Source organism: Callorhinus ursinus, unplaced genomic scaffold, assembly GCF_003265705.2.
Source record: "Callorhinus ursinus isolate GAN/ISIS: 27379988/994484 unplaced genomic scaffold, GSC_fseal_2.0 scaffold1, whole genome shotgun sequence".
Classification (NCBI taxonomy): domain Eukaryota; kingdom Metazoa; phylum Chordata; class Mammalia; order Carnivora; family Otariidae; genus Callorhinus; species Callorhinus ursinus.
In genome coordinates this window covers 116,491,447-116,517,211 of record NW_027397063.1, presented here as the reverse complement: position 1 = coordinate 116,517,211, position 25,765 = coordinate 116,491,447, and the positions used below count along the sequence as shown (strand labels likewise).

The 25,765-nt window shown below is 48.6% G+C and overlaps 1 protein-coding gene across 2 annotated transcripts in view; it reads left to right on the top strand.

Moving 5' to 3' along the window:
• Window positions 1-24,912, top strand: part of EPHB1 (EPH receptor B1) — a 425,029-nt gene extending 400,117 nt beyond the window's left edge. The window contains exons 13-17 of one of the 2 annotated variants that reach the window (XR_012380507.1): window positions 11,444-11,593; window positions 17,883-18,076; window positions 19,974-20,129; window positions 23,463-23,835; window positions 24,005-24,912. Coding sequence is in view for 1 of the 2 variants with exons in the window: in XM_073899766.1 (XP_073755867.1) it covers window positions 11,444-11,593; window positions 17,883-18,076; window positions 19,974-20,129; window positions 23,463-23,571 (609 nt within the window). In the remaining variant the exon portion in view is untranslated. Of the gene's footprint in view, window positions 1-11,443; window positions 11,594-17,882; window positions 18,077-19,973; window positions 20,130-23,462 lie in introns of both variants that reach the window. The other variant, XM_073899766.1, reaches the window with a different exon arrangement.
• Window positions 24,913-25,765: the final 853 nt, after the last annotated feature.

Below are 25,765 nucleotides of genomic sequence, written 5' to 3'. Positions count from 1 at the left end.
TGGCTCAGTCAGTTAAGCGTCTGCCTTCAGCTCAGGTCATGATCCCAGGGTCCTGGGATTGAGTCCCGCATCAGGCTCCCTGCTCAGCGGGGAGTCTGCTTCTCCCTCTGCCACCCCCACCCCCAGCTCGTGCCCCCCCCCTTGCAAAAATAAATAAATAAAATCTTTAAAAAAAGAGAACACATCATGAACATGACCTTTTCCTCTCCCAGTGCTTTATTTCATGTCTTTGGAGACTTTTCACTGCTGCCCTTGTCAGTATCTCGGGCATCCTTTGTATGAAGGAACCGTGGAAACTAACCAGCTCTCTTTGGATGGCCATCCTGGTAGCTTCTGATGCTGTATCATTTGAAACAGAGCTTCAGTGAATGTTCTTACACAGATGTCTCTGCACACCCGTATGGATATCTCTGTACAATAAATTTCAAGAACAGAAATCCCGGGCTAAGAAATCTGCACATTTCACATATTTTAAATACTTTCAAGCTTAAATAAAAATTCCAAGAATAAGAAGAATACACTCATACCTTTTTACCAGATTCTTTACCTATTATTATTGCTTCACCTCCATTTCTTTATTATTTGCCTGATCCCCCCCAAAAAAATTAAAGTTCTTTTTTTCTAAATTCTTGGAAGAAGTGTTGGCTACCTTATGGTTCTGTATCTCCGTATACTTGAGTGCGACCTTCTGCATTTCCTGAGAATAGGGATGTCCTCTTACATAACTGTAGTATATCTGTCAACTTCAGTCATTTTATATGGATAAAATACTTCACTGTCTGTATTCTGATTTTGTTAGCTGACCCCAAAATGTCCTTTGTAGCACCTTTTCCTCCTAGTACAGCCTCCAGTCTCAGATCAGATGTTGCATTTTGGTGTCATGTTCATTTAGAGTTGTTTAACCTGGGGTATTTTCACAGCCTTCCTTTGCTTTTTATGATATTGACATCTTTAAATAATACCATCCTTTAAAAAAAAACCTCCCCCATTCTAAGTTTGTCTGATTAGACCCAGGTTATGCATCATACATTACATAACTGGTGGTGTGTCCTTGTTGTTCATCTGCCCCTCGTGGTGATGTTAAAAATCGCAGATTTTAAATTTTGGTAGAAAAAGTTTGATTTCCCCAAACATTTTGCCAATTTAACTCCAGCCATAGTTGGTGAGAGTTCTCCCATGTCCCTATTCCCTCTCTCACACTGAGTCCATCAGTCTTCTTCTTTTTTTTTTAAGATTTTATTTATTTATTTGAGACAGAATGAGAGAGAGAGAGAGAGAGAGAGAGAGCACATGAGAGGGGGGAGGGTTAGAGGGAGAAGCAGACTCCCCGCCAAGCAGGGAGCCCAATGCGGGACTCGATCCCGGGACTCCAGGATCATGACCTGAGCCAAAGGCAGTCACTTAACTGACTGAGCCACCCAGGCGCCCAGTCCATCAGTCTTCTTAACTTATTCCTGACCGGTATACTCCCTCTGCTTATGAATGCTTTATTTTAAAAAGAAAGCAATAAATGTTTTTTCCCATTTCCCTCTGAGATACACTTTAATATTCTTTTTTTAGAATTTTTTTTTTTTATCTATTTATTATTTGAGAGAGAGAGAATGAGAGCTAGAGAGCACGAGAGGGAAGAGGGTCAGAGGGAGAAGCAGACTCCCTGCTGAGCAGGGAGCCCGATGCGGGACACGATCCTGGGACTCCAGGATCATGACCTGAGCCAAAGGCAGTCGCTTAACCAACTGAGCCACCCAGGCGCCCACACTTTAATATTCTTATCTCTCAGCAAATGATCCCCAAACACCAAAAGTGCAGTGCACTCACATGGGCTTTTGTATCACATTGCTTGTCTGGACTTGAGCAGTCTGGGGTAGGAACAGTGCAGGTGGATTGGGACCCCTGGCTGAGAGTCCCGGGCTCCATGCTCTGCGAAAGGAGAACAGAAGCCAATTCTTCTTCCCCCCATTTGAGAGAGGAAAAGATGCCACCTGCCCTGCACATACGGGACACACTCCCCCATTTATACCATTACTGCTCGGAGAAGAACGCAGCGCAGGATTTGGAAAGGGAGGACCCAGATTCAGGTGCCCTCCCCACCTTTGATCAGGCGTGGACCCAGGCTGCCCTCCCCCTCTCGCCAGCTCCCAGTGCTTGTAAAATGAACTTCAGATTACCTGGTTCACATAACTGATGTGCAAGGAACACGGGAAAGGGCTGGCCTCCCTGAAGGGTCTTTGGAGCTGGCTCTACCCTCCCTGGCCACCCCTCACACCCACCAGAGGAGGACATGTGGCCCAGAGAACAGGGCTCATGCCTGGAGGAAGGCGGAGCAGCCTCGCTGCACGTCTCACACCCTGCCAGCATCAGCTAGCAGCTTCTCATACGCCCCTCTGAGATAATTAAGCATTATTATCCCTATTGGCAGGTGGAGACAGTAAGACAGAGTGGTTAAGTGACTTGGTTATAACTGCTGGGATTGTGTGAGAGAGAAGCCGTGCCAAGAGGAGAGTGTGGTTCAGAAGGCCAGAGAGCTTAAGCTATTTAATGTGACTGATTATTTTACAATAGCTGTTGGAGGGTGGGGACAGGAAGAGAGACTAGAGTGTAGCTAGTGGACATTGGTAAGGCACCAAAAATTACACTGTGAATAAGGAATATACTCAGCATATCTATTAAAAGGGGTTGCCATGGACAGTCTGTTAGATGCTTACATCATGTGAAGAGGAGGGAAAAAATTAAAGGCAGTAGTTAACTCAGTGAGGACAACGGAATAAACCCCAGAGGCTTCCCACATGGCTGGACAGAGGTCTCTGAGATGTTCATGCAGAGGCTACGTTGCCATGGGAGGCGCAGGCCTGGCCCAGGAAGCCTGAGTGCCGTCGTGCATAGGGCAGGAATGCAATGCAAGAAGAGTGTGGTGCCCCAGCTCATGGGGGAGACACAGGGGCAAAGGTGGGATGGCCCTCACGGGTTATTGACAGAGACAGGAGCCACGGAGACATGGGGACAAGTGGGAAAGCCCAGAGATCTTTCCAGTACCTGGAAAAGGAGAGAACTGTAGCCTCTTAGGGTGAGCCTGGGGCTGGGAGTGGGCAGCAGTGAAGCAGTGGGGGTGGGAGTGGGGCTCCAAGAAAAAGCACAGTTTTTGCCTTTTTCAAGGAAGCATGGATACATACTGGACATGGCACAGGAAAGCGAAAGGTATATAGCAGGGTGACTGCCTAGCCCCGTCCTCAACCCTGCCCTTCCCCTCTTCACTGATCCTCCCCACAACCTTGTCAGCCAAAGGGCCCAGAGGCCCACTGTCCCTACCCCACCTTGGGAGCTGGGCTGTTTTCATTTCAGCAGCATGCAGATTCTTTCTTGCTCACCAGGTCCGTGATGAGCACTGGCTCCCTTCCTAGAGTACCCCCGGTCCACCCTCTGGGGAAGGTCAAGTGCAGAGAATCTACAGCCCACTGGGTCACTTAGTCCAACACTCACTCCAGAGGCCGCCTTTTCAGGAGCCTAGATAGCAAGGCCCAGTCTTCTGGAATTGCACCAGGAGAGACCAAGCCTGCACCCTCGCGGAGCAGATTACCACTTCAGGATTCCCTGGACAGTGCCCTCTCCGGGGCAGAAGTGGTATTGTTTCCTGGCTTGGCCCAGAGAGGGTACCCCTGGTCAAGTGAATGAAGGCAGCCGGTGAATTATTTAGCTGTGTCTCTCCACCCTTTCTTTTTAATTATAAACTCAAGAAGTGCCGTGTGACAAAAATAACAATAAGAAGAAGAATGCCTGCCCACATCCCAGTCATCAGGGGCTATTTTGAGGGTGAGTAGTGAAAGACAGCAGTTTGCCCTGCTGCTGTAGAACAGAGAGACAGCATCTGTTTGGTTGACCAAGATTTTTTTTCCAGCTGGGAAACGTCACCGACTGGCCTTTCTGTTCTTCACACATGAAACACACACTATCATCCGCATATTTTTAGTTAATTTATGTCCAAATAGGCCTTTCTCTAGCTGCTGGAAAATGATGTTTAGGCTGCAATTACCTTTCGCAGCATCTCACAGAAGGGTTTCGGCGCTCACAAAGCTCAGGGGAGAGGTAGCAAGGACCCCACTGACTGTAAATCTCTCCATTTGTAGTTATTCAAATCACATATTTTATTACTAGTACGAAATACATTGTGTCACTCATTTTGGAGGAGCAACTAATGCTTCAAGAAAAGCTTTGAAAAACATTCTATTTAGAAACAATTTTGTCTGCAGCCAACGCAGTGTTTCTTTTTGGGTTGTCTTTTCTCCCAGCCCTTTTCTGTTATTTATGTCATTTGCATGACAAATAAGACCATCCTCTCCAAAAGCTCACCTGTTCCTGCAGCCTGTTTCCCACCTAAAGTTCTAATTCTCTGTATGTTGCATCATAATCCTTAGCATGGTAATAAATTACAGTGTCACCATCAAGATTGTGGCGTCTGGAAAGAAATAAGCAGCAGGGCCAGATGAACTCTCTCCGAAGATAGAGAGACTGTTTTCATGCAAATTCCTGGCATCCTGGGGAACTAGGAGCAGCCTCTTTATTATATAGACTCCATTGCAATTCTGCAGCCAGAAGCCATTTCCACTGGCTGTTAGAAGCTGGTAACACTCAAGAAAGATAACCTTTTAGGCAGAACCTGCTTTTCCTTCCTGACTGATACTGGTCTTATCTGGAAAAATCACTTTGCTGATTAGGTTGGGGGAAATGGGTCAGTGTACTTACAAGCACTTTTAAATAGAGACACTCATTCTAATATACCTTCTTAATTTAATGGTTAGAACCACATTAGACCTCTTGGTCCGGGGTAGTGGACAGTGACTGGGGAATAGGAGGAGGGCGTGTCCCGTGGATGCACCCTGAGGACAGGGCCACCAGTGTCTGATGTGTGGACAGAGGACTGCACAGAGTCCCTCTCATGGACAGATGCCTCACCCAGGCTGGCCAACTGCACCGGTCAGGAGGGTCACTGCTCCACAGGGAGTGTCCAAAGGCCATTCCAGAGGGCCACTTTCTGTGCGATGGAAACTTCACTTCAATTCACCCTGCACTTCCCTTAGGCCCCAGCTATACTCGATGGAAACTTTGGTGAAACCAGCTTGCTGTCTTTTTCTCCCCCACCATTTTGAGGCCTTTTGAGGCTTAGTGCAGTGTTGGCAAACACTTGCTATATATATAGCCATTCATTCCCTCTCCCGTGGCAGACATTGCTCTTCAGTCATGGCCCTCTTCCTTGCTGAGCCCAGATGAAGTCTCAGAATGCTCGACCCAGCCATTAACAATGCCCAGAGTTGGTAATCAAGATGAGACCTCACTCAATCCATGATTTATGCTTGGCTGGTCGATGGCAGTGGTTCTCAAAGTCAGGGGAACCACACTGAGCATTTGTTAGAAATGTAAAATCTCAACCCCTCCCCCAGACCTGGTAAATTCCAAAGTCTGGATTAGGGTTCTGTGATGTGTGTTTTAACAAGACTTCCAGATTCTTACGTACACTCAAATTTAAGAACCACTGTTCCAGGCCAGTGGTTGTGACTAAATGACTGCACATTAGAATCACCTGAAGCATGTGAAAATGTTAAAACCTACCACCAGTGCTTAGACTCCACCACAACCAGAGACTCTAAATAAATTAGAATACCCACTGGCATTAAAAAAAAAAAAAAAAAAAAAAAAACGAAGGAAAGGAAAAAAAACAACAAAAAACCTTCTCCAGGTTGATTCTAATGAGCAGCCAAGTTGGAGAACCACCAGCCTAGGTTTTCTGGGTCTGCCAAGAATAAGGGTACTGACGCTGCCTTGAGCTCTTGCTGCACAACTCTGATGCGGCTCCCATGGCCTGGAGTGGCCAAGCTGGGTCTGCGGACACTCTGGTAAAGTGCAGGTGGACTCTTCCGGAGGCAGGCCATGCCTCTCCAGCGAGTAAAAGGAGCATCATGGTCAGGGCTGCCTTCTGACTGTTGTCCTCATTACCACAGCTGGGAAAGTGCCGTGGGGCTGCCTCTTGAAGTCTTCACCTCGCAGTGCTCACGTTGCCGAACAAAGGGCAGTCAGTCCTTCAACGTGGACACCGGCCTGGGTCTGATCAACAGCACCAAGGCCATGTCACAGAGGGGCTTATCTGCCGGGCTTCAGTCTTTATTATATAGACTCCATTGCAATTCTGCAGCCAGAAGCCATTTGGGAGTGAAAGACACTCCCAAATCCCACTACCTCCTATGGGCAGCCATGGTAGCTCTGCCACCTGGGAATTCAGCCACCGGGTTTTTAAGCTAGGGCCTGATAAACATTTATATACTCAATGTATTAGTTTCTTGTGATGGCTGTTACCAAGTATCACAAACTGGGTGGCTCTAAACAGCAGGAATTTATTCTCTTGCTGTTCTGGAAGCCAGAAGTCTAAACCCAAGGGGCTGGCTGGACCGTGCTCCCTCCCAAGGCTCTAGGGAACAATCTGTTCCATGCCTTTCTCTTAGTTTCTAGCTGTTGCTGTCAATCCTCGGCGCTCCTTGGCTCGCAGGTACATCATTCCAATCTCTGCCTCCATCTGCATACGTTATCCCCTCCTATATCTGTCTCTGTGTCTTCACATGGCCTTATTTGGATACCAGTTGTTGGATGTTGGGTCCAACCCCCAATCCAGTATGATCTGATCTTACTTGGTTACATTTTGAAATACCCAATTTCCAAATAAGGTCACATTCACTGGTACAGAAGATTAGAACTTGAACATATTTCTTTGCCGGGGGCGGGGGGCGGCGGGATAAAATCCAACAAACACAACCCAATAAATCTTGTTTAATGGTAACAATAATACACTGAGTAGTTTACAGATACATCATGTTGGATCTTCACAACAACCCCAATATGTTTTATATGTTGTCAACTTTTTGGAGAGTTGTTTATTGTGAAATTCAGAGAATATTGCATGATGCTCTTGGTTATAAACCTATTACTTCCAGACTTCAAGGGGATTCCTCATGCAGCATGATCCCAATATTTGATGAATAAGTCTTTTATCACTATACTCAGTAATGAGTGTCTGGATTCCTGCTATATCCCCACTGAGACTATCTCACACAAGATGGCAGAGAAAAGTACCATAGCAATGCCTCTCGCCCACAGAAGTGTTACTTTTATGGGTATCACTAGGATAAGTCATCAGCAGGGGGAATTGGTGCTATGCTCAGACTTTGGCCTGTAAAACTCCACAACTAACTGGGTCTCAGAACCAATACTATGAGTGGTTTAATCTCACCGTGAGAAGACAGTGAGCTGGCTGGGGGCCACTGTGTCTATCCATTGATCCTTGACAGTGGAGCTGAGTTTCACCACTGACTGCCACCTCTCCACCAGGATGCTGGGCAGCATGCGTGTCCCCCTCAATGCTTGTGGCAGGCTGGCTGCAGCTGAGGGACTGAAGTACCTCTACACTGAGACCCACCCAGGTGTGGGTGTGGGTTAATCCACTGCCAAATTAATCCACTGCCGAATATCTTCTCTTAGTTCGTCAGATTACACACAGACACCCAAACACACACACACACACACACACACACACACACACACACACACACACACACTTCATAGTTTACCTTATACCAGAGTGAAGGCATGATTATTCTGAAGCAGTGGATTTCAAACTTTTGAAGAACTTCTCAGCAGCACAACCATTCAGTATAAAGCTTTATGTGGAAGGTCAATATATGAAGTCCTGTGGGGGAGACTAGGGCCCTGATGGTGGTGAGATGCTCCTCCCTGCTCTTCTCTTCTCCCTCCCCCACATCCCAGCAGTGACCCCATGGCAGCTCTGGGGAAACTGGGTCCCTGCAGAATGCAGACTGCCTTCACGTCCCTGGTGGTGCAGTCATCTGGTATCTTGGAGAATCCCTGTGCTGGGGACAGTGCTCTCTTGAAGCCCAGTGTCGGCCTCTCTTTGCCCACATGGAAGCACATTCCTTCCCAGGGAGTGTCATCCGTTCCTCGACCCCTGAGAATTCTTCTCTCATGTTCTTTCCCATCCAACAGGGCAAATCACTCCTTTGTGCTCCTTCCTCATGCCTGCTTTGGTGAGAGCCAGTGACTCCTAGAGCACTTTGTAATCAAATGAATGCCCTGGCCTTGGGCCTTCCGGTCCAGACTTCTCTTCCAGCAGGAGGACTGTCCTCACTAGCAAACCCCTGCCTGCTGTAACACCATTCCACTAAATGTTCTTCCAGTCTCCCTCCATGAGGCTGATCACTACAGTCTAAATTAATAATTGTCCTTTCACATGACCAAAGACAAGTTAAATAATCATCACCATAATTACCTCTGAGCATCAGAAGGGGACACTGATGACACAATGTTTGAAAAGCTGAGAGGAACGGTTTAAAATTCCCAGGAAGGAAAGCACCCATCCCTATGCGCCCCTTGCTTTCCCTTCCTCTTGTTCGCCCCGGAGGTCAGCATCGCCTGCTCTCTTGGCTAAGTGGGAGAGCTGGTGTGACAAGCTGTCACCTGTCTGTCCAGGGCGGCTCTTCTGAAAGGCTCTGCTCCCTGCTGGGATGGGGGGCGGGGGAGGAGGTGGCGTGACAGGCCAAACTCAGTGTTCAGTGAGGCCCAGCAGCACAAGGTGGCAGGAGGGCTGAGGCGCTTTGCCAGCAGGTCCAGCTCCACCACTTTACATGCAAGAGGGAGCAAGTCCACAGCTGTCACCGGCAGCCCCTGGGGTCTGCTCCAGACTTGGCAGAGAGGACACCTTCAGACTCCCAAACCACCTCTTTGAAATTCAGAAGAGCCACTTCATGCCCCCTCCCCCTCTCTGACACAAACATACACACAGAAGATAAGCCTGAACTCTCTTACCCACAGACCTACACGGCCAAGCTTTCCCTCTGTCTCCCACTCTGCTCTCACACATACTGATAAGTCCTCACTCACAGAGCCCCGCTCTCTCTCTCACACACACACATATGGTCACATTCCCTCTCTCACACATACACACACAGTCACATTCTCTCTCTCTCTCTCGCACACACAGTCACATTCACACACACACACACAGTCACATAAATTAAACTCCTGCTCTCTCCTGCCTCACTTAACCCAGGTATTCTGAGAGAGCAGAAAGCCCTCCCCTGGGCCCAGGCCCTCTCCGGGTGTGGCGTCTGCCCCAATGGCGAACACTGGCCCCCAGGTGTTTGATGACTCCCGGCTCACTGGCTGAATTTTCCACCTCTCTTCCCAGCCATGGGCAGGGAAGAGAGAAAGCCAGTGAACTCAGTGCTGTTCTGGGGGATGGTGAGAACAAAGCACCTGGGGGCAGCAGAGGCCCAGGCCTGCCCTCTAGGCATTTGTCACGTTGCTGGCATTTGAGCTGAAGATGTGCCCCACCACAAAAGCCTGCTATCGTGCTCGGGGGAAATCAGGACTGGCTTCCTTGCGGGAAGCTGGATGTGCACCTGGGGAGGTCCTGGCCTGGCAGGGCAGCCGTTATTCCTCCCAGACCCCGGCCCGGAAACCAGATACAAATACACTTTGCTGCTTGCTCCTTTTTCTGTCACTCGCACTCAGATTAACCACTTACACATTTTAAAGGTATTTTTGCCAAAGTCCTACATGCATCTCTGGTGATTGGAACAGATCGTGAGAGTGGTCAGTGTAAAAATAGCCTCTTTCAGGCGGAGGCATGAGGCAGATGCAGAGGGGAGGAAGGGAGCCTCATGTATTGTGCAGGCAGAGCCCAGGCAGAGAGAAAGGCTGGGGAGGGAAAGCCTGCTACTTGGCAGGAAGACATGAACATGAGGACTGTATTTGTTCTAGAGACTGATAAGCTGTGGAGGGCAGCGTTGGTGAGTGCCCCCACTTCACCCTGAGGAGAGGGGTGGCACAGGGGCCCTGCTCTCCACACCCGCCCCTCACACCCCCTGGGACTGCTGAGTTGCAGCCATGCTGGGCTCCCCCTTGCAGTTAGTTATCATCCCTGCTCTCGCCCCAGCCCCTGCACACACTCCTGCCTGCTTGGGCTTCCCTCCCTGCCCCCTTGCCTGGTTAACTTCTACTTGTCCCCTGGGGCTGAGCATAGAGTGGAGTAACAGTTCACACATGTGCAGCGTCCCAAGCACTGTATGGATAGGAACCCACAGAATCCTCCCAACAATCAGACTACATAGGTGCAATCTTCCCCGCCCCCCCCCCGCCCATTTTGCTGATGAGAAAGAGTGGCCCAGAGAGGTTAGGTAACTGGCCAGAGGTCACATAGGTTGAAAGGGGCAGAACTGGCATCCAGACCCAACCAGAGGCTCCAGGTGCTCTTAACCCCGCAGGACACTGGCCCTCTGGCTGCTGCCGGCCACCTCCCCCACCCACCATCTATGTTAGGGAGTCTACTCTGGCTCTCAGAAACCCTGTATCCGCCCTCGCCTCACACTCCTCACTTTCCGTCTTGTAAACAACACATTCTCAGTCTCTGGGGTCTTGTCTGCCTCCTCACTCCCTGTGCAGCCTGAGGGCAGGGACCATGGCTGGCTCATCCCTGGAACACCAGCTCCTCCAAAGGGGCCTGGCGCAAAGCAGTGCTCACTGCCTAATGTTGATGGAGCAAATGGATGGATATCAATCCCTTAGGTACTCAAAACAGGCCAAGGTCTGGCAGAAAAGCTGAGGGCCAAGCAGAGAGGCAAGTTGGAAAAGTCCAGTGTGGGGTTGGAGGGCAAGAAGGAGAAGCAGACGTAGGAGCAAAAAGTGTATCTCCAGCCTCCGAATATCAACCTCCATTGAAAGGCAGGATGGTAGCCAGGGCCTACAGAGACCTGAGCACTGAGCTGTTCAACCCAGTGCAGCCCAGGGCTGTCCACAAGCTTCAGGGTGAGGAAAATCCTTCCCCCCTACAGGTGGAACACGAGGAAAATGGGGCAGGGGGCAGCACAGCGAGATCCTGTAGTAGGAGGCCCCCAGGAAGGACTCCCTATCAGCTTCTTCCTTTTATTTGCCGTGCTTCCCCCTGACTCAATGGTGTGAGTGTTACAACGTTGCGGAACAAAGATGGCTGTAACTCACATCTCATGGCTCACGTGGCCAATCTTGGGTAGTACAGAGTTGCATGTTGGGGAGCATGTAGGACATTTCCACTCCCTCTCCCCACCCCCACAGCAACGTTAGGATCAGCATGCAGGGAATTCGGGACCAATGAAGCTTCAGTACAGCCGTTGCCTCACGGGTGGTGTGCCCACATATGGTGTGAGACCAGCACAGGCCACACAGATCCTCCTGGAGCCCCTGTACGCGGGTGCATAATGGAGGCTTGCTGTGCAGCATGGGCTATCCTGGCTGCCCTAATTCACGAGGCGTGAGGGTGGAGGAGTGGAAAGGACATGCATGCCGAGTTCATCTTCTCCTGCCTTCAACTAGAAACCTGACAGCTGGGCTGAGTAGCTTCTCTGTCTTCCAGGGAGGGAAGATCCCCGTGAGATGGACAGCTCCAGAGGCCATTGCCTACCGCAAGTTCACGTCTGCCAGCGATGTCTGGAGCTACGGGATTGTCATGTGGGAAGTCATGTCATTTGGAGAGAGACCCTATTGGGATATGTCCAACCAAGACGTGAGTGTCGGCGCTACCTGGTCACCACAAACCCCAGCCAAGGGTTCCCACAGGCAGTGGCAGGCCAGCCCCTCCTATCTGGTGTCAGCTCAGGGCCTTACAACCTGAACTTGAGGTGTCTGGGCGGGGGGTACAAGGACCCCCTTGGCACCCGTGTTTGAGCTAATCAAAGAGTCCAGCATGGAAATGCAATAATCCCAATACTCCTAGGAGCCTGTAAAAGTGCCTGGGCCAACCCAGGAGCCCTGGGGCTGGTGCTGAATGGCTGTGGACCATGAACTAGAGCAGGCCCAAATAAAGCAGGAGATTCAGCCCTGCTTCAAAGCGCACAGCCTGTGTGTTGTCCCGCTGTGGGGGACAGAGTAGGGAGCGGTGTTGTCTGCCCTGACAGATGTACTGCCTTGAGCCAGTTGCGGCTTCTATGTAGCTCACACCTCTCAGCTTTAAAGAGAGGAATCGTAAAGGGCCCTTCTTTCCTGAGAATCTACTCTTTGGGGGCCTCTGTCACCTATCAGCAAAGGAGTTGCTGAGCAGGCTTCCCAAAGCTGGTCAGATTCAGATGGCCCACAGGAGTGGGACCCTGCCCAAGTGGAGGTGATCAGTACCCCGCCAGGCTGCCCTCCAAGGACAGAAGCAGGCAGGGAAGGAGAAGGGTTGTCTGAGATGCGCTAAGCAGGGGTGTTCCAGATGGGACCCTTTGCTTCATAACCACTAAAACGTGAGGAAGACTTTTGAGGATGATTTGCTTTGTTAAGTCCCCAAATGAAAGTCATGTCTGGATTTCCACACTGCCTTTGATCCTGGGCTGTTCCCCTGGACCATTCTGCTTTTGTATTTTCAATACATGCCCTCCCCCTGGAGCTGAGAGGATTGCAAAGCCTGCATTCCTCTGTTCCGCATACTCTGCCCATCTCCTTGGGGGCAGTTATTACATTTCCCAACCTAGTGGCAAGAAGAGGAAGGGCCATCCCCAGGCAAGATCTGCTCCACTGGGCAACCAGCTGCACCATACCCACCTCCATGCTTGGGTGGCTCTGAGCTATGGTTAACTTGAGAAATCTGGCCTCAGCAAGCCCTCTATCCAGCCTGAGGTTTAGAGCCACGGCAGGTGCCCAGAAGATTGAGTAAGGTGGCAGTCTGGGAGCTCAGGAAAGCTTTCCCAATGGGAGTGTGGGGAGGGGCCGGGCTTCTGCTGTGGCAGTGCCCCCTGCTCCCATGGGTGTGGCGGCGTCAGCCCAGGCAGGCGAAATGGCTGCATCATTAACCAGGTCCCACGGTCATGTGAGGCGTCTGGGTCCCCTCTCATCTATGATTACCCATGCCTTGCCTCCGCCCCTGGAGCATGTCAAAGCCAAAAGTGTCAGAATGGATTCCGAGGCTACATTCACGAAATCAACTGCCCCCCCCCCCGCCCCGATTGCATCCAGACTGTCAGCTAGAGGAGTCATAAATGGGATCCAGAAACATGCAGGCCCTTTCCTGAGACTTTAATCCTATTAAGAACAATTCAGCACACATAGAATGGATTATGAAACTGTCTGACAGGCGAGATTTGACATTCAAGATCTCAGCGAAGGAATTCACCTAGGCTGAAAACAAATGGAATTTCTGATACCAAACTTCCAGAATTCCCAAGTCATTCATTCAGCAAACACTCATCGCTGCTAGCCATTGTGCTCGCTGCTTCTGTTCCCGGGTGTCCACGGTCCAGCGGCGCATACACCCAGCCATGGGACCATTTGGGAGGGGAAGGTAAGGAAGGCTTTCCAGATATTCGACGCTTGAGCTGGGTCTCAAAGGGAAGCAGAACATGTGCAAAGCAGCAGTTTATTCTAATTTTGTCTTATTTCTCCCACCTGAAGCCCCTAAGCATTGCCCCGAGTGCAGTTCTGCTCCTGGTGGGAAGTGGGGGGGGGGTGCCTTTCGCCCCCTGGGAAAAGGCCCAGCCTGGGAGAGAGCCAGGAGGGGCCGGGGCGGCCCAGGCTGCAGCCCCACTTGTCAGAAACCATGGAGGTGGTGGCAGTAACGGATTCTACAGATGACAATTGAAAAGCTTTAAGAAAGCGAATTGCAGAGGCAAGTCGGAGTGCTGGTAATTGGGCTTCCGGAGCCCAGGAAGATCTTTGAACATGTACAGAGAGTTTGTCAGCCAGAGAGAGAACTTGGAAGTTCTGCTGCTTGGATCTGATTGACAGAGATAATGAGAGTAGCAGTGTCTGTGGAGAGGAGCTGCGGTTTTACTGAAACATCAGAGTTCAACTTAACCCCCTCTGCCCTGGTTCCTCCACGGCTCTGAGCTTCTCCACTTCACTCTCCCCTGTGGAAGGTGTGGCAGGTGCCACCGGACTCACTATTGGGAAAGACGTGTCTGGGGGCCACCGGCAGCCCACTGAGGACAGGAGGGCCCGGGGCGGGCCCCCGCTCGTCTCCAGAGAAACTCCAGTCACTTCCTCCGAGGCACTGGGGTCAGACCACCTGCCCCATGCCCCAGCCAGCCCCAGCTTTCTCCGGGTCCAAGGGAACAAAGGCGGCCCCTCCCCCTCCCTGCCCTGGCCCTCTAGGACCCAGGGCACTGGCCTGTGCTGGCCTTCAGAGGCCAAGAGAGTTGCTGCAGACCATTCCAAGTGAGCCAGCAGCCTGCTCTGCTCAGGTGACAGTCTCCTCACATGGTCACAACCTGGCTCTCGCTTCTCTCTCTAGATGCCATCTGATCTCGTTCTAATCTCCAGTGTTTTCAACAGCCATTTATCCCATCCTGTTACCAAGGAAAGGGACCCAGGACTCACTCCGATTTTCAAGTCTGCTCAGAAGAACACCCTATGCCCCCAAGGGCCGTATCTTTCCATACAATTCAAATGTGGTTGTCACTGGTGTTTAGAGCCATCAGATGGCCAGATGGAAGGTGCTTCTCCGTGTCTCCTCCCTGTTTTCCACACCTGCTAGCAAGGCAGGCATGACAGAGAATGATCCCCAAACCCCACAATTATTTTTTGAGATAATGATGTTTTAATTTGATTGTAAGTTATATACTCAGAAAATTTGGAAAACACCCAGATCCTTAAAAAGAGTAAAATTCTTCAAAGGCACAGCACTTCAGTGAAAGACTTAAGCAGATAAATCAATTAATGACCTAGGTAATTTTTTCTTTGGAGTGGAGGGTAAAGGCTTTTTTTTTTTCAATGTGCAAGAGGCATCAGTGCTTCCAGAATATCAACCCAAGTAATAACAACAAAATTATCTAGAAGAAATAGCAAATGGCATAAAAGTCCCATTTTGTAAACACAAGCATGGCTATCCTCTATCCTGGAAGGTGAGAAATAGGGATCTGGCATTAATTAACCCCCCACTATGTGCTTGGTGCTTCTCGAACGCTGTCTTCCTAGGCCTCCAAGTGGCCAGCAGTAGAATAGATACCCCCTTTGCAGAAACATCTACTGTGGTAGATGTGGTAGGAACGACAGCCTCCACGTGATGAAGAGATGCCTTCTACTGTTCATGTGTGTAGTGCTCAACATCATCTCACTGTGTCATGTAATCTTTTTAATAACCTCATTTGTGCAATTTCCAGAAGTCAAGTGACTCTCCCAAGGTTCTGGAGCAAATAAGAAGCGAAACTTGGATTTGAACCCAGGCCTCCAGTGTCTTTGCCCATAGCTACAGTGCCATACTGTCACCAGCACCGTGTGTGGGTCTGCCTCTTGGCTGACCTGCAGGGAGGAGGGATCAGTGGTTCTGATGTCCTCTTAAAAAGAAAGACAGTCTACCAAACAGAGGAAATACAAAAGCAAATGCCAGGACAGTCTTCAACATGTCCATTGAGGTGGCATGCAGAGGAGACAAGGGAAGTGTAGCTAAGTTGCATTTGATCCAGAGCTCACAGACAGAAGATCAGTGCATGCCTGGGTCCCCCAGGCTCGTGGTACTCTGCCCAGGAGTGCGTGGGTCACCGGGCCTCACCATGGAGCTGTGCCCTCTGCTGAAGTGCCCTGACTCCACTGCTCCTTCCTGTTATAGGCAGATGAGAGAGAAACCTGCCAGTGGGAATACATACTATTTTGGGCTCTGGCATCAAATAATTTGAGTGGAGAGGCCAGCAGTTTAGGGGAACATGAGCTGCCCTGCACTGGAAGACTTTGGGGGCCCCTAACCCCATGAGAAGTTGAGTACTGACACCAGCCCCTCCTGCCAGCCCTACCTAGCTTGTCCTTAAGGAACCCAAAAAGAGCCATTCAGTGGATAATTCCACTTGCCTCCACAATGAGTAGGGACTCTGTGACAGGGACCCTCAGTCTGGCTGCTTAGAAGGAGCTGGAAAGGGTTCCAATTTATGAGCCAGGCTGATGGGAAGGATGCCCGGCCACTCTTCTTCATGGATGACTTGGTTTAGCTCCATACCCCTGTTTGCTACCACGAAGACATCAAACAGCTCCCAGGACTATTCTCCAGGCTGAGATTACAATGCAGCCCCACAGAGGTGTAGGGAAAGTGGGCTTCAGGGTATTCCAAACTTAAAATCAGACACCCCTGCGCTGTCTTCTCAATCCCACTGTTTCCTAGCTGTGGGTCCTCAGGCAGGTTACTCCACTGTGTGCTTCTGCTTCCTCTTGGGGCAGATGGGCTGTAATGCCCTCCTAAGAGGAGAGCAGATAATTTGATTGACAAGAGTTTGGCAGAGGTAAAAATTTGTCAGTGGTGCAACATATTATTCAAAAGTTAATGTTCCCAGTCACCAGTTTGTGTAGAGTTCTAATATTGGTATGGTTTGTATGCTTGTTTGTTTTTCCACCACCTAGAATATAAGGAATAATACACCTTGATTATCTGTAATGATTTCAGGTCATATTATCTCATGTCCCACTTCATGTCCTATATAATGGGCATAGAATTTGTAAAAATATAGACTGATTGAAAATATTCAATTTCTGATGGATCTACAAGGTAAAAAAAAAAAAGAATTATCAGTTGAAATGAATCTGACATTTTTTAAAGTAGAGGCAAAAACACCTGAAAATCCCTGAACTCCAAATTATTTCCTTTGTTGTTTAAGGTGCCTGAGCTGTTTATTTTAATATAAAATCAATGTATAATTATTATAGAAAATAAAAACACAAACAAGCAAAAAGAGAAACATAAAGTGCACTCATGTGTCTACCTGCCCGGAGGCAACCATCATTAACACCATGGTATATATCTTTCCAAGGTCTATTGTATGCATGGGTATAACTACTGTTTTTTGTTTTGTTTTGATTTTTGTTTTTTACAAAAGCAAGATTATACTATACCTGCAGTTACGCAGCTTGCTCTTTTACCTAATATTACAATGTGAGTACATTTCCATTTCAATAGGTACATATTTTCAACATCACTTCAAGGGGCTCATTGTATTCCAGGCCTTCCATTGTGGTAGGAGGGTACCATAATAAATTCACATGTTTAGCACTGGGTGGTTTACAATTATTTTCATGATGACGAAAAGCACAGAGGAGGCATAACTGATTTAAATGAATTGGAAATTAAGAAGTAAAGTGTAAAAAAAAAACTCTTACAACATATGAAAAGCAGGCAAAAGTACTTAAAGATCTGGAAATCTTAACAAAATTCTCTCCTGGAGTATGCGCAAATTCCCAAAACCTGATTGGATAGATTCATTTTAGCTCACCTTGTTATTTTGACCATTGTCATTGTACTTAACCAGTTTGTGTAGCCAAATTATCTTCAACCCAGTTCATGTTGCTGCGGGATGAAGATGAAGGCAAACAGTGCACAGGAAGCATCTAGAGGGGCCCTGACACGCAGTAGGCTCTCTGTTAAATGCTGATTCCTTCCCTCTCTTAGCAGTGTAAGGACTAGGCCACCACAGGCTTTGGTGGGTATCCTTTAGAACTAACAAACTCACTAGGTTTCCCACGTGCCATTGCTCCATAGCCCCCAGTGCCACCAGCTGCCAACAAGGCAGAAGGGGGCCCGATGTCCTCTTAAAGAGAGGAGAAGTTCAAGCCATTCCCCAGCTCACCCTTCAATAAACATTGACAGAGATTCAGGGTGTGTCAGGCCTTGCTGCAGGTGCTCGGGACACGAAGGGACAGTAAGACATGGTCCCTACTTTCAAGGAGCCCACAGTCTAGGGGAAAAGGCCAAGGACATACACAGCCCATTATGGTGAGAGTTTCATGAGCACAGACCTAGAGCGCCTGAGTCAGGGAGGCTCCCATCCCCAGGGGCTAATCTGTGAATGACTGGCTGGTGTCCCTTCATCCCGTCATGCCTGTTCCCGTGTGCGTCTCTGCAGGTCATCAATGCCATTGAGCAGGACTACCGGCTGCCCCCGCCCATGGACTGTCCGGCTTCCCTACACCAGCTCATGCTGGACTGTTGGCAGAAGGACCGTAACAGCCGGCCCCGTTTTGCAGAGATTGTCAACACCCTGGACAAGATGATCCGGAACCCGGCAAGTCTCAAGACTGTGGCAACCATCACCGCTGTGTGAGTCTTGTGGAACACGGTGCTTTCTAGGTGTGGGTGGTCACATAGCCAGGGGCAGACCCAGTAGCAAGGCTGCTAGCCTTTTGATCTATTGACAGCAAGAGTGAGGTGGCTAAGCTTATCCACTAATGGAAGAAATGCCAAGATCTCTCCTTTCCTTTTTCCTTTCCACCTCTCTAAAATATTCCCCACTTCCAGCATGGGCTATGGACAGATATCAAGATACCCGTCTGGGTCTCCACCTTCTGCTGGCTTCAGATGGGCTGGATGCTGGGCTCTGTAATAATTGAGTGTATGTGATGGGAGTGGTAATGAGCCCACCTCTGGGAGATTTTGTTTCCAGAAAGCACTGTTTCTGTTAACCACACCAGGTAGAGCTGCAGACTCGGAACCTTGACCCACCTATTAGCAGGTAAAGGCCCTGATTGCTGTGGGACACGGACATACAAAGCCATTGGATTTGTTATGAGCAAATGCACAGAACAACTTTGGGCTCCTGTCAGCAGCCATCAGCTGTATGTTACTCTCTATATTTGCAATGTTAGCTGACTGACTAATTGATCTTTTCAACCAGTTTATTGGGCACTTATATGCTAAGCACTGTGCCCATTGCTGACAGTATAGAATGAACAAGATAGACATGATGCTGGCCCTCATGGAGCTTAAAATCATTTAGGAGGGGCAAACCCACATGATCACCCAAAGAAATGCAAACTTGAGACCTTGATTGCCATTATGGCAGGGAGGTGCGTGGTGCTGGAGAACATGGATACATACCCTACCTGGTATCAGGGATGCATCCCTGATGAGTGTTCTTTACAGTTGAGCACTAAAGGGAGAGAATGCATGAACTGAAGGAAAGGAAGATGGGAGGAGAGGGACAGGTGTTCCAGGCCTAGGAACAGCATATGCAGAGCCTCGAGGGTGGGAAGGACAGGGCCAGTGTGTTCAGAGTCCAGTCTGTGAGGGGACTAGGTCAGGGGTGAGGCAGGCAAAGTGGGCAAGGGCCAGACGCTCAGAGCCTATAGGCCCAGCTAAGACTTCTGGGCTTGACTTTCAGAGTAGCGAGTGCCCATTGAAGGGTTTGACATAAATCGGGGTCAGGGTGAGGGTTATGCACATGATACACCTGCATTTTTCAAAGAACACCAGGCTAGAGTGTGAACCTTATGTTGAGGGGAAGAAACATGCTTGAAGAAGACAGGCAGGAGAATATTGCAGCAATAATGCCAGAGAAGATAGGGTCTTAAGTCAGAGTAATGGTCCAGAAGGAGGGGGGTGAATTTAAGAGATTTTGGAGGTCAAATCTTTAATTCTTGGTGAAAGACTGGGCATGGGTGTTGAGGGTTGAGGGATACGTCAAGGTGGCACCCCACTTTGTGGGTTGGGTAGCAGGGTGTCTGCTTTGAAAATGTGCCAGAGAAGGTCAGTGGAGGGCTGATCTGTTTCATTTATTTAATTAGCTGAGGATAGAACCAGGAAAAAAAAAATATTACCAATAGATTTGGGAAGGTTATAGTGAACTTTATATATTTTTAAAAGAACCGTATCTTTGGTTGGTGAAGCTCTTCGATTCCAGTTTACAAAGGAGTTACGGGCCTTCTCTTCCCTCCAGACTGCATGCTGGCATCAGTCTCCCTGGGCCGGCCGATGTGTGACAGAGCCCATAGGCAGGGGTACTGGCCACCTCACCTCCAGAATTCTTTATGGAAAGAAGGGTCAGCGCAGGGCTCCCGTGTAATCCACATCCTGTCAGGAAGAAATCTTTATCTTGCGTGAAGTCTGCTGTCCGCCCAGAGTGTGGATCTGTCCACACACCTCAGCAGCTGTGGGCTCACCTGCTCCTCTCTCTCTCTCTCTCTCTCTCTCTCTCTTTCTCTCTCTCTCTCTCTCACAGGCCTTCCCAGCCCCTGCTAGACCGCTCCATTCCAGACTTCACGGCCTTTACCACCGTGGATGACTGGCTCAGTGCCATCAAAATGGTCCAGTATAGGGACAGCTTCCTCACCGCCGGCTTCACCTCCCTCCAGCTGGTCACGCAGATGACATCAGAGTAAGTGAGGGGAACAGCCTCTGTGCTGCCTGTGGGTGAGAAGGATCAGGGTCCTTCCCTGCTGTGGCTCATGGTACCAGTCTTGATCTCTGGCCTCACCCCCAGAGCTCCACTTCTGTATAGAACCAGGCCTGGTGGGGAAGTGCCATGGAAAGATGGACAGGTCGGGTGGCAAGGCTGAGATTCATCCTGGCCCCAAATGAGCGTTCTTCCAAGTTGCAGCCCTATGTCATTTCCCTAATCATCAAGAGTCTCTCCTCCATGTAAGTTTTTAAACTTAACCCATCAAAAAAAGCATCCAGATGGAAAGAACACAGCCAGCCAGCACTTTAAGCAACATAGCAGGAAGAGGCACTGCACTGATTCAGCAACAATCCCAGACGTGGGGGGAGCTTGGATCCATACTTGGATAGCACTGGTGAATAAGCAGACGTTTCCATCCCCCACCAATTATTTACCAGTCTGCAGCTCCCACAGGAGGATGGAGAAATATGAAAACTAAAATTATTCGAATACGATGAGAGCCAGAAAGGGTCTTAAACATCCATTAGTCCATCATTTCCCCAAGAATGTTCTGAGCAGCACCCATTCTGGGAAATGTTAATAGGTTCTCCTTGGAAAAAGTGTCCCCCGGTCAAATAAATTCGGGAAATACTGCACACTTTATCACCCTTTTGGAGATTCGCTACACATATTAGCATTGTAAAGGCCACGAGAAATCCTGAAAGAAAGAAACCCACTGAAAATTCTTAAATACCGTGGAACCGTATTTTGGAGGGGCAGGGTTTTGCTGCACGGTAGTTTGGGAAATAATTATCTAGTTCTGTCCCTCCCATTCAGCAGATTCAGAAAGGAGGTGAGTTAGTGCCGGAAGCTTCAGTGCTCACAAGTGGTAAAGGGCGGTGGGGGGAGGTGGCGGCTAAAACCTTCTTTCCTGAAGGCCACTTCCATCTCTTCCTACCAGTCCGCCCCGGGGGCACAGCATGCCCATACTTTGTGACACCCTGGTGTGATCTAGGAATCTTTAAAAATTACTGATGCCTGACTTCCACTCCTAGATCTTCTGGTTTAATTGGTAGGAGCTGAGATTGGGGCATCGGGATGTTTAAAACTCCCCAGGTGATTCTCAGGTGCAGCCAAGTCTGGGAACCACTGGACTGAAGTTGGCAAGGGTCGATTTTGAGTACACACACCCAGCTAGAGAGGGCCTCACCGACCACCTGGCCCACAACGTGTATGGACAATATGGGGGTTGGTGGCCTGTGACACACGTTTCCCAGGGTAGAGGATCAGTCAGTCCTCCAGGCGATTGGCAAACACTTACAGGTCACCTGTTATGTCTTGGTCACCGTGCTAGGTGCTGGGATTTCCTCCTGTGGTGGGCCAGTTGCTGGGTCCCAGGGGAGAGGGGTGGTCCCATCCAGCCCCAGCATCTGAACCCCAGAGAAACAGCTTCTGTCCCAGACTACTGCTTTGCAGTCAGTCTTCCTGGAGTCCCTCTCTACCTCTCTGAGGTTGATTCTTGCCAGAAATGATGGAACCTCCACTCTCTCCAGGGAGATGGCTTGAATGTGCATCTAGCCTAGGATCCGCAAAACATCAGAATTCATTTTTTAAATGTGGGTTCTTTTTCTTGTTGATGCCTTAAAAAGGCAGTCCCTGCCACTATGAATTATTGTCAGGCACCACCAAAAACAAACACACACACACACAAAAAGCAGCAGCACTTACCAGTGGAAAACCAGGTTCCCCATCTTGCAGAGCTGACGAGGAATGTCCTAGACGATTGGAGAGCCTGGATTCAGGGGCCGAAGTGGGTGTTCATGCTGGTGGGGCCGCTCCTGCCTCCCCACTGTGATATGGCTGAGTATGGGGCCGTCACCCCCTCATCCGCCACGACCGAAGGAATCAAATGGAGTGATTTCCTCAGTCTGGAAAAGGAAAAATTAAGGGATTTAGTTCAAAGCAAAAAAATGTCCACACACTATTGGAGCAATTTAGGTTGTTTCTTGAGAGATAAAAGATGGAAAAAGAACATGAGCAACGAAATAAAATAGATCGCAGGACAATTTGTGAATTCGAAATTCAAGCATGCCTCTCAGAAGTGTTGGCTGAAAAGACATGGACAATTTGACAATCTGAGCCAGCTGCAGCCCTGAGGGGGTTGGCCACCAGCTGAAAGGAAGGGTTGAGGGGAGCACAGGAGCCTCCTCGTGGGGAGTCATCTGCTATGCTAGGGACAGGGGCATTTGAGGGGAGATAGAGTCAGGACCTTAGAAGAGTTCTGAGAGCAGCCCTACAAGGGTGGCTAAGAACCAGGTAGTCTTGAATTCGAACCCAGCTCTACCACCAATTACCTGTTTTGTGATCTTGAGCATGTTACTTAACTTCTCTGAGCCCTACTTGCCTTGTCCATAAATGAGCAAATAATAATAGTACCCATCTCATTGGTTTGTGGTGAGAGGTTAATGGAATAGTGCAAGCAAAGCACTTAGCCCATTACCTGCCTACAGGATGCACACAAGAAACAATTACTGTTAAGTTATTATTATTGACTTTGAGTGGTTTGTCAATATTCACAAAATGCTTCATTAGGTATAAATGAGATAGTATATGGCACATGAGAAGTACTCAAGCAATGCTATATATTATTATTATTAACTAGGAAAAGATGCATCTCCAAAATCAAATATAAGCCATGAACTTGATCATATTAAGACTCACAGCTTAAAGATGAATCCAACTCAAACCCCTATTCTAAACATATTACTTGAATTCCTGCTTGGGCAGATATTTGAAAGTTATTTTGAGATCACCCTTCTTAAAAATTCATGACATTAAAATTCAGACAGAGGCAGAAAATGGAAACTCAGGGGAAAAACATCAGAAAACCCAGCAAACCCCACATCTTTTCGATCTCAGTGGGTGATCACTAATTTAGGCAGAAAGCTCCATAGCATAACTAAAGTCCCATATAGTGTACGCTTGAAGTGTATAAAAAAACAACACAGAGGAAAGTTCCAGTCCATCTAGGGTTAGGGACACAAGGAAGGGGATGCTTTAGAACCCATAGTTGAAGAACAAGACACAACACTTCCAGGATTGTCTAAGTTGGAGGGGCCACTGGGGACTAAGGCCACTGCATGAAGCAAGTGAGATTTGAGCAAGGTAGGTGCTTGCCAAAGACTTGGGTAAACTTGAGTCTTGGATTCTAAACACTTTTATTTGTCTACCCAGCTATATCAAGAGCTTGCCTTCTGTGATGAGTTTTGATCCATGAAAAGCTGCCCTAACACTAAAGTGCCTTTTTTTTGTGTGGCTTTCTCCCCCTAGAGACCTCCTGAGAATAGGGGTCACCTTGGCAGGTCATCAGAAGAAGATCCTGAACAGCATTCATTCTATGAGGGTCCAGATGAGTCAGTCACCAACGGCAATGGCATGAGAACTCTCATTTTCTGGGGGGAGGAGAGGAAGGAAAAGGACCAGTCTCAAGAGGGAATCAGAGGTTGACCACTGTGGAATGTTCTGGAAAGATTGGCTTCTCAGCTGAGAAATGCATTACATCACTGAAGAAGAAACTGGACCTGTTCTTAATAGGCAACCTTCATTTCTCAGTGACAGAGCATGTTTCAGATGCCGTGGGAAACCAAATCTATGATCATAAAAATACAAAAACGTGATGTTCAACAGAAGTGAAGACAAAACGGTATGCATTGGGGGAACCAAGAGTAAGCTCGGCTCCCACCCTCGGGGCACTGGAGTCACCCATCCACAGGAAGAAAGGGAAGGAGGTAGAGGGAAGAAACAGGCAGTTTTCCATTTTCTTCCTCACCAATGACGTTCTTTTCTTTTCTCCTTTTGTACTCCTCCCCAAGAGCCCTCTCCCTCTCCCACATCCATTTCCCTTTGCTCATGACTCGTGTAGGAAGTTCCTTCAAACAAACCCCAGCTCCTGAGTCTCCAGATGTCGTTCTGTCAGTTGCCAAAGGACTTCGCTGACCACTGCATGGGGGATCCAACCAATTCAATTAATGTCTTCATATTGAAGAAGAGCTGTACCTTCAATTGAAAACCTTGTTTTTCTTTTGTTTGCATTTTCTGCAAAAAGGAAAAAGAAACCACAAATTGGAAAAAAAAAAAAAAAAAGAAAAACCAGTTTCCGTGTGCGGGAGCACACACATGTATGTCTGCGTTCTAAAATGACTGTGCTTGTTCGTAACAGATGCAAACAAGAAAGAAGAACCGGGAAGTCTCTGCCCCTGGAAAATCCGAAGGGGCTGGAACGTGTTGTTGGTTTGGTGTTCTGGCTGGCCCAGTTGGCCTATGGGCTCAACGGGGAGAGAGGGCAGGGAGAAAAATAAAATGAAAGGGGGAAAAAACTCTCAGGAGCTTGCAAATTCAGACAGGAAACAGGTGAGTGGTTTGAATTGGAGGCAGTGTGGGCCATTCTAGAATGATACTGACTGATTAATTATTCTTGGTAACATCTGAAGAGAAGGAGAAGGAAAGTGTTTCTTGGAGAATGTTCTTCCACATCCCTGGAATCTGCAATTCAAGAGATGGCAAGGGAGAATTCTTCTTACCTGATCTGTGGACTGGCTTAAGCCGTGTGGCATCCGAGGAATGTTTCAAATGTGTCTGTGTTTCTCTGCATTCCTTCTTGTACCTCATTGTTCAATTCGCTTTTGTAAATTCCACCTAACACTTAAATATTTTTAATTTCTCCTTTTCTCTTAATCTCCTTGCTAATTTTATCTGTCTAATTAAAATGAGCAGAAGCATGTCTGGGTTTACATAGAATGGTGTCAGAGTGTGTGTTCTCAGACCCTAGTGGGTCCATCCCCGAGTTACAGGAGAATCCTTAACAGTTGTCCTTCTTCCCCTCATATGGGAGGGAAGGAATACATCCTGGACCTTGTGACTCCCAAGGAGCAGAATATATTAGAATCGCTCTCACTGATGTGACCCAAAGGAAGAACTGAATAAATATGAGGCTCTGAAGCCTCAGATGTGCAGCTTACGAAGTCACTGGCAGATAAATATAAACAGTCACCGATAATAGACCATCAGCCCTGATTTCAGTTTGCATACTGCATTTGGGAAGTTCATATCCAGGCCAGTTTCGTAAAAGCCACTACAGCCTATTTTAGACTGCTCACTTGTGGTATGCCTGTGAACACGCAGTTGGAGGGGAGGGTGTGAGGCAGGAAAAGGAGCCACAGTCCCCCATGTAGCTTACTGAATGCAAATTTAAGGTGAGATGAGCCTTTTCCCCTAGTCCTAGGTAACACAGGGTACTGGGGGAGGTCTTACCTTCTGAAGCCCCTTCAGAGAGGCTCATGGGCCTAGGGGCACAGCTCTGATGCAGGCGGGCCCCATCTTAATGGATCACCCTTGTGCTTAAACCCCTGGGGGACCAGAGAAGATGGACAGAACTATCTCAGCAGATTTGCATATGGTTGCAAACGGCCCCCACCCAGCCGTGTAGCAGGTAGAAGAGAAAACTTCCCCTTATTAATAGCTTGCCAATTCCATGCACAATTTGCTAATTACCCCAAAGACCTCAATCCGTGAAGTGTCTTACAAGTCTAGGCAGTTCGGCTAATCTACTCTTAATTTTCCACAGGAATGAATTT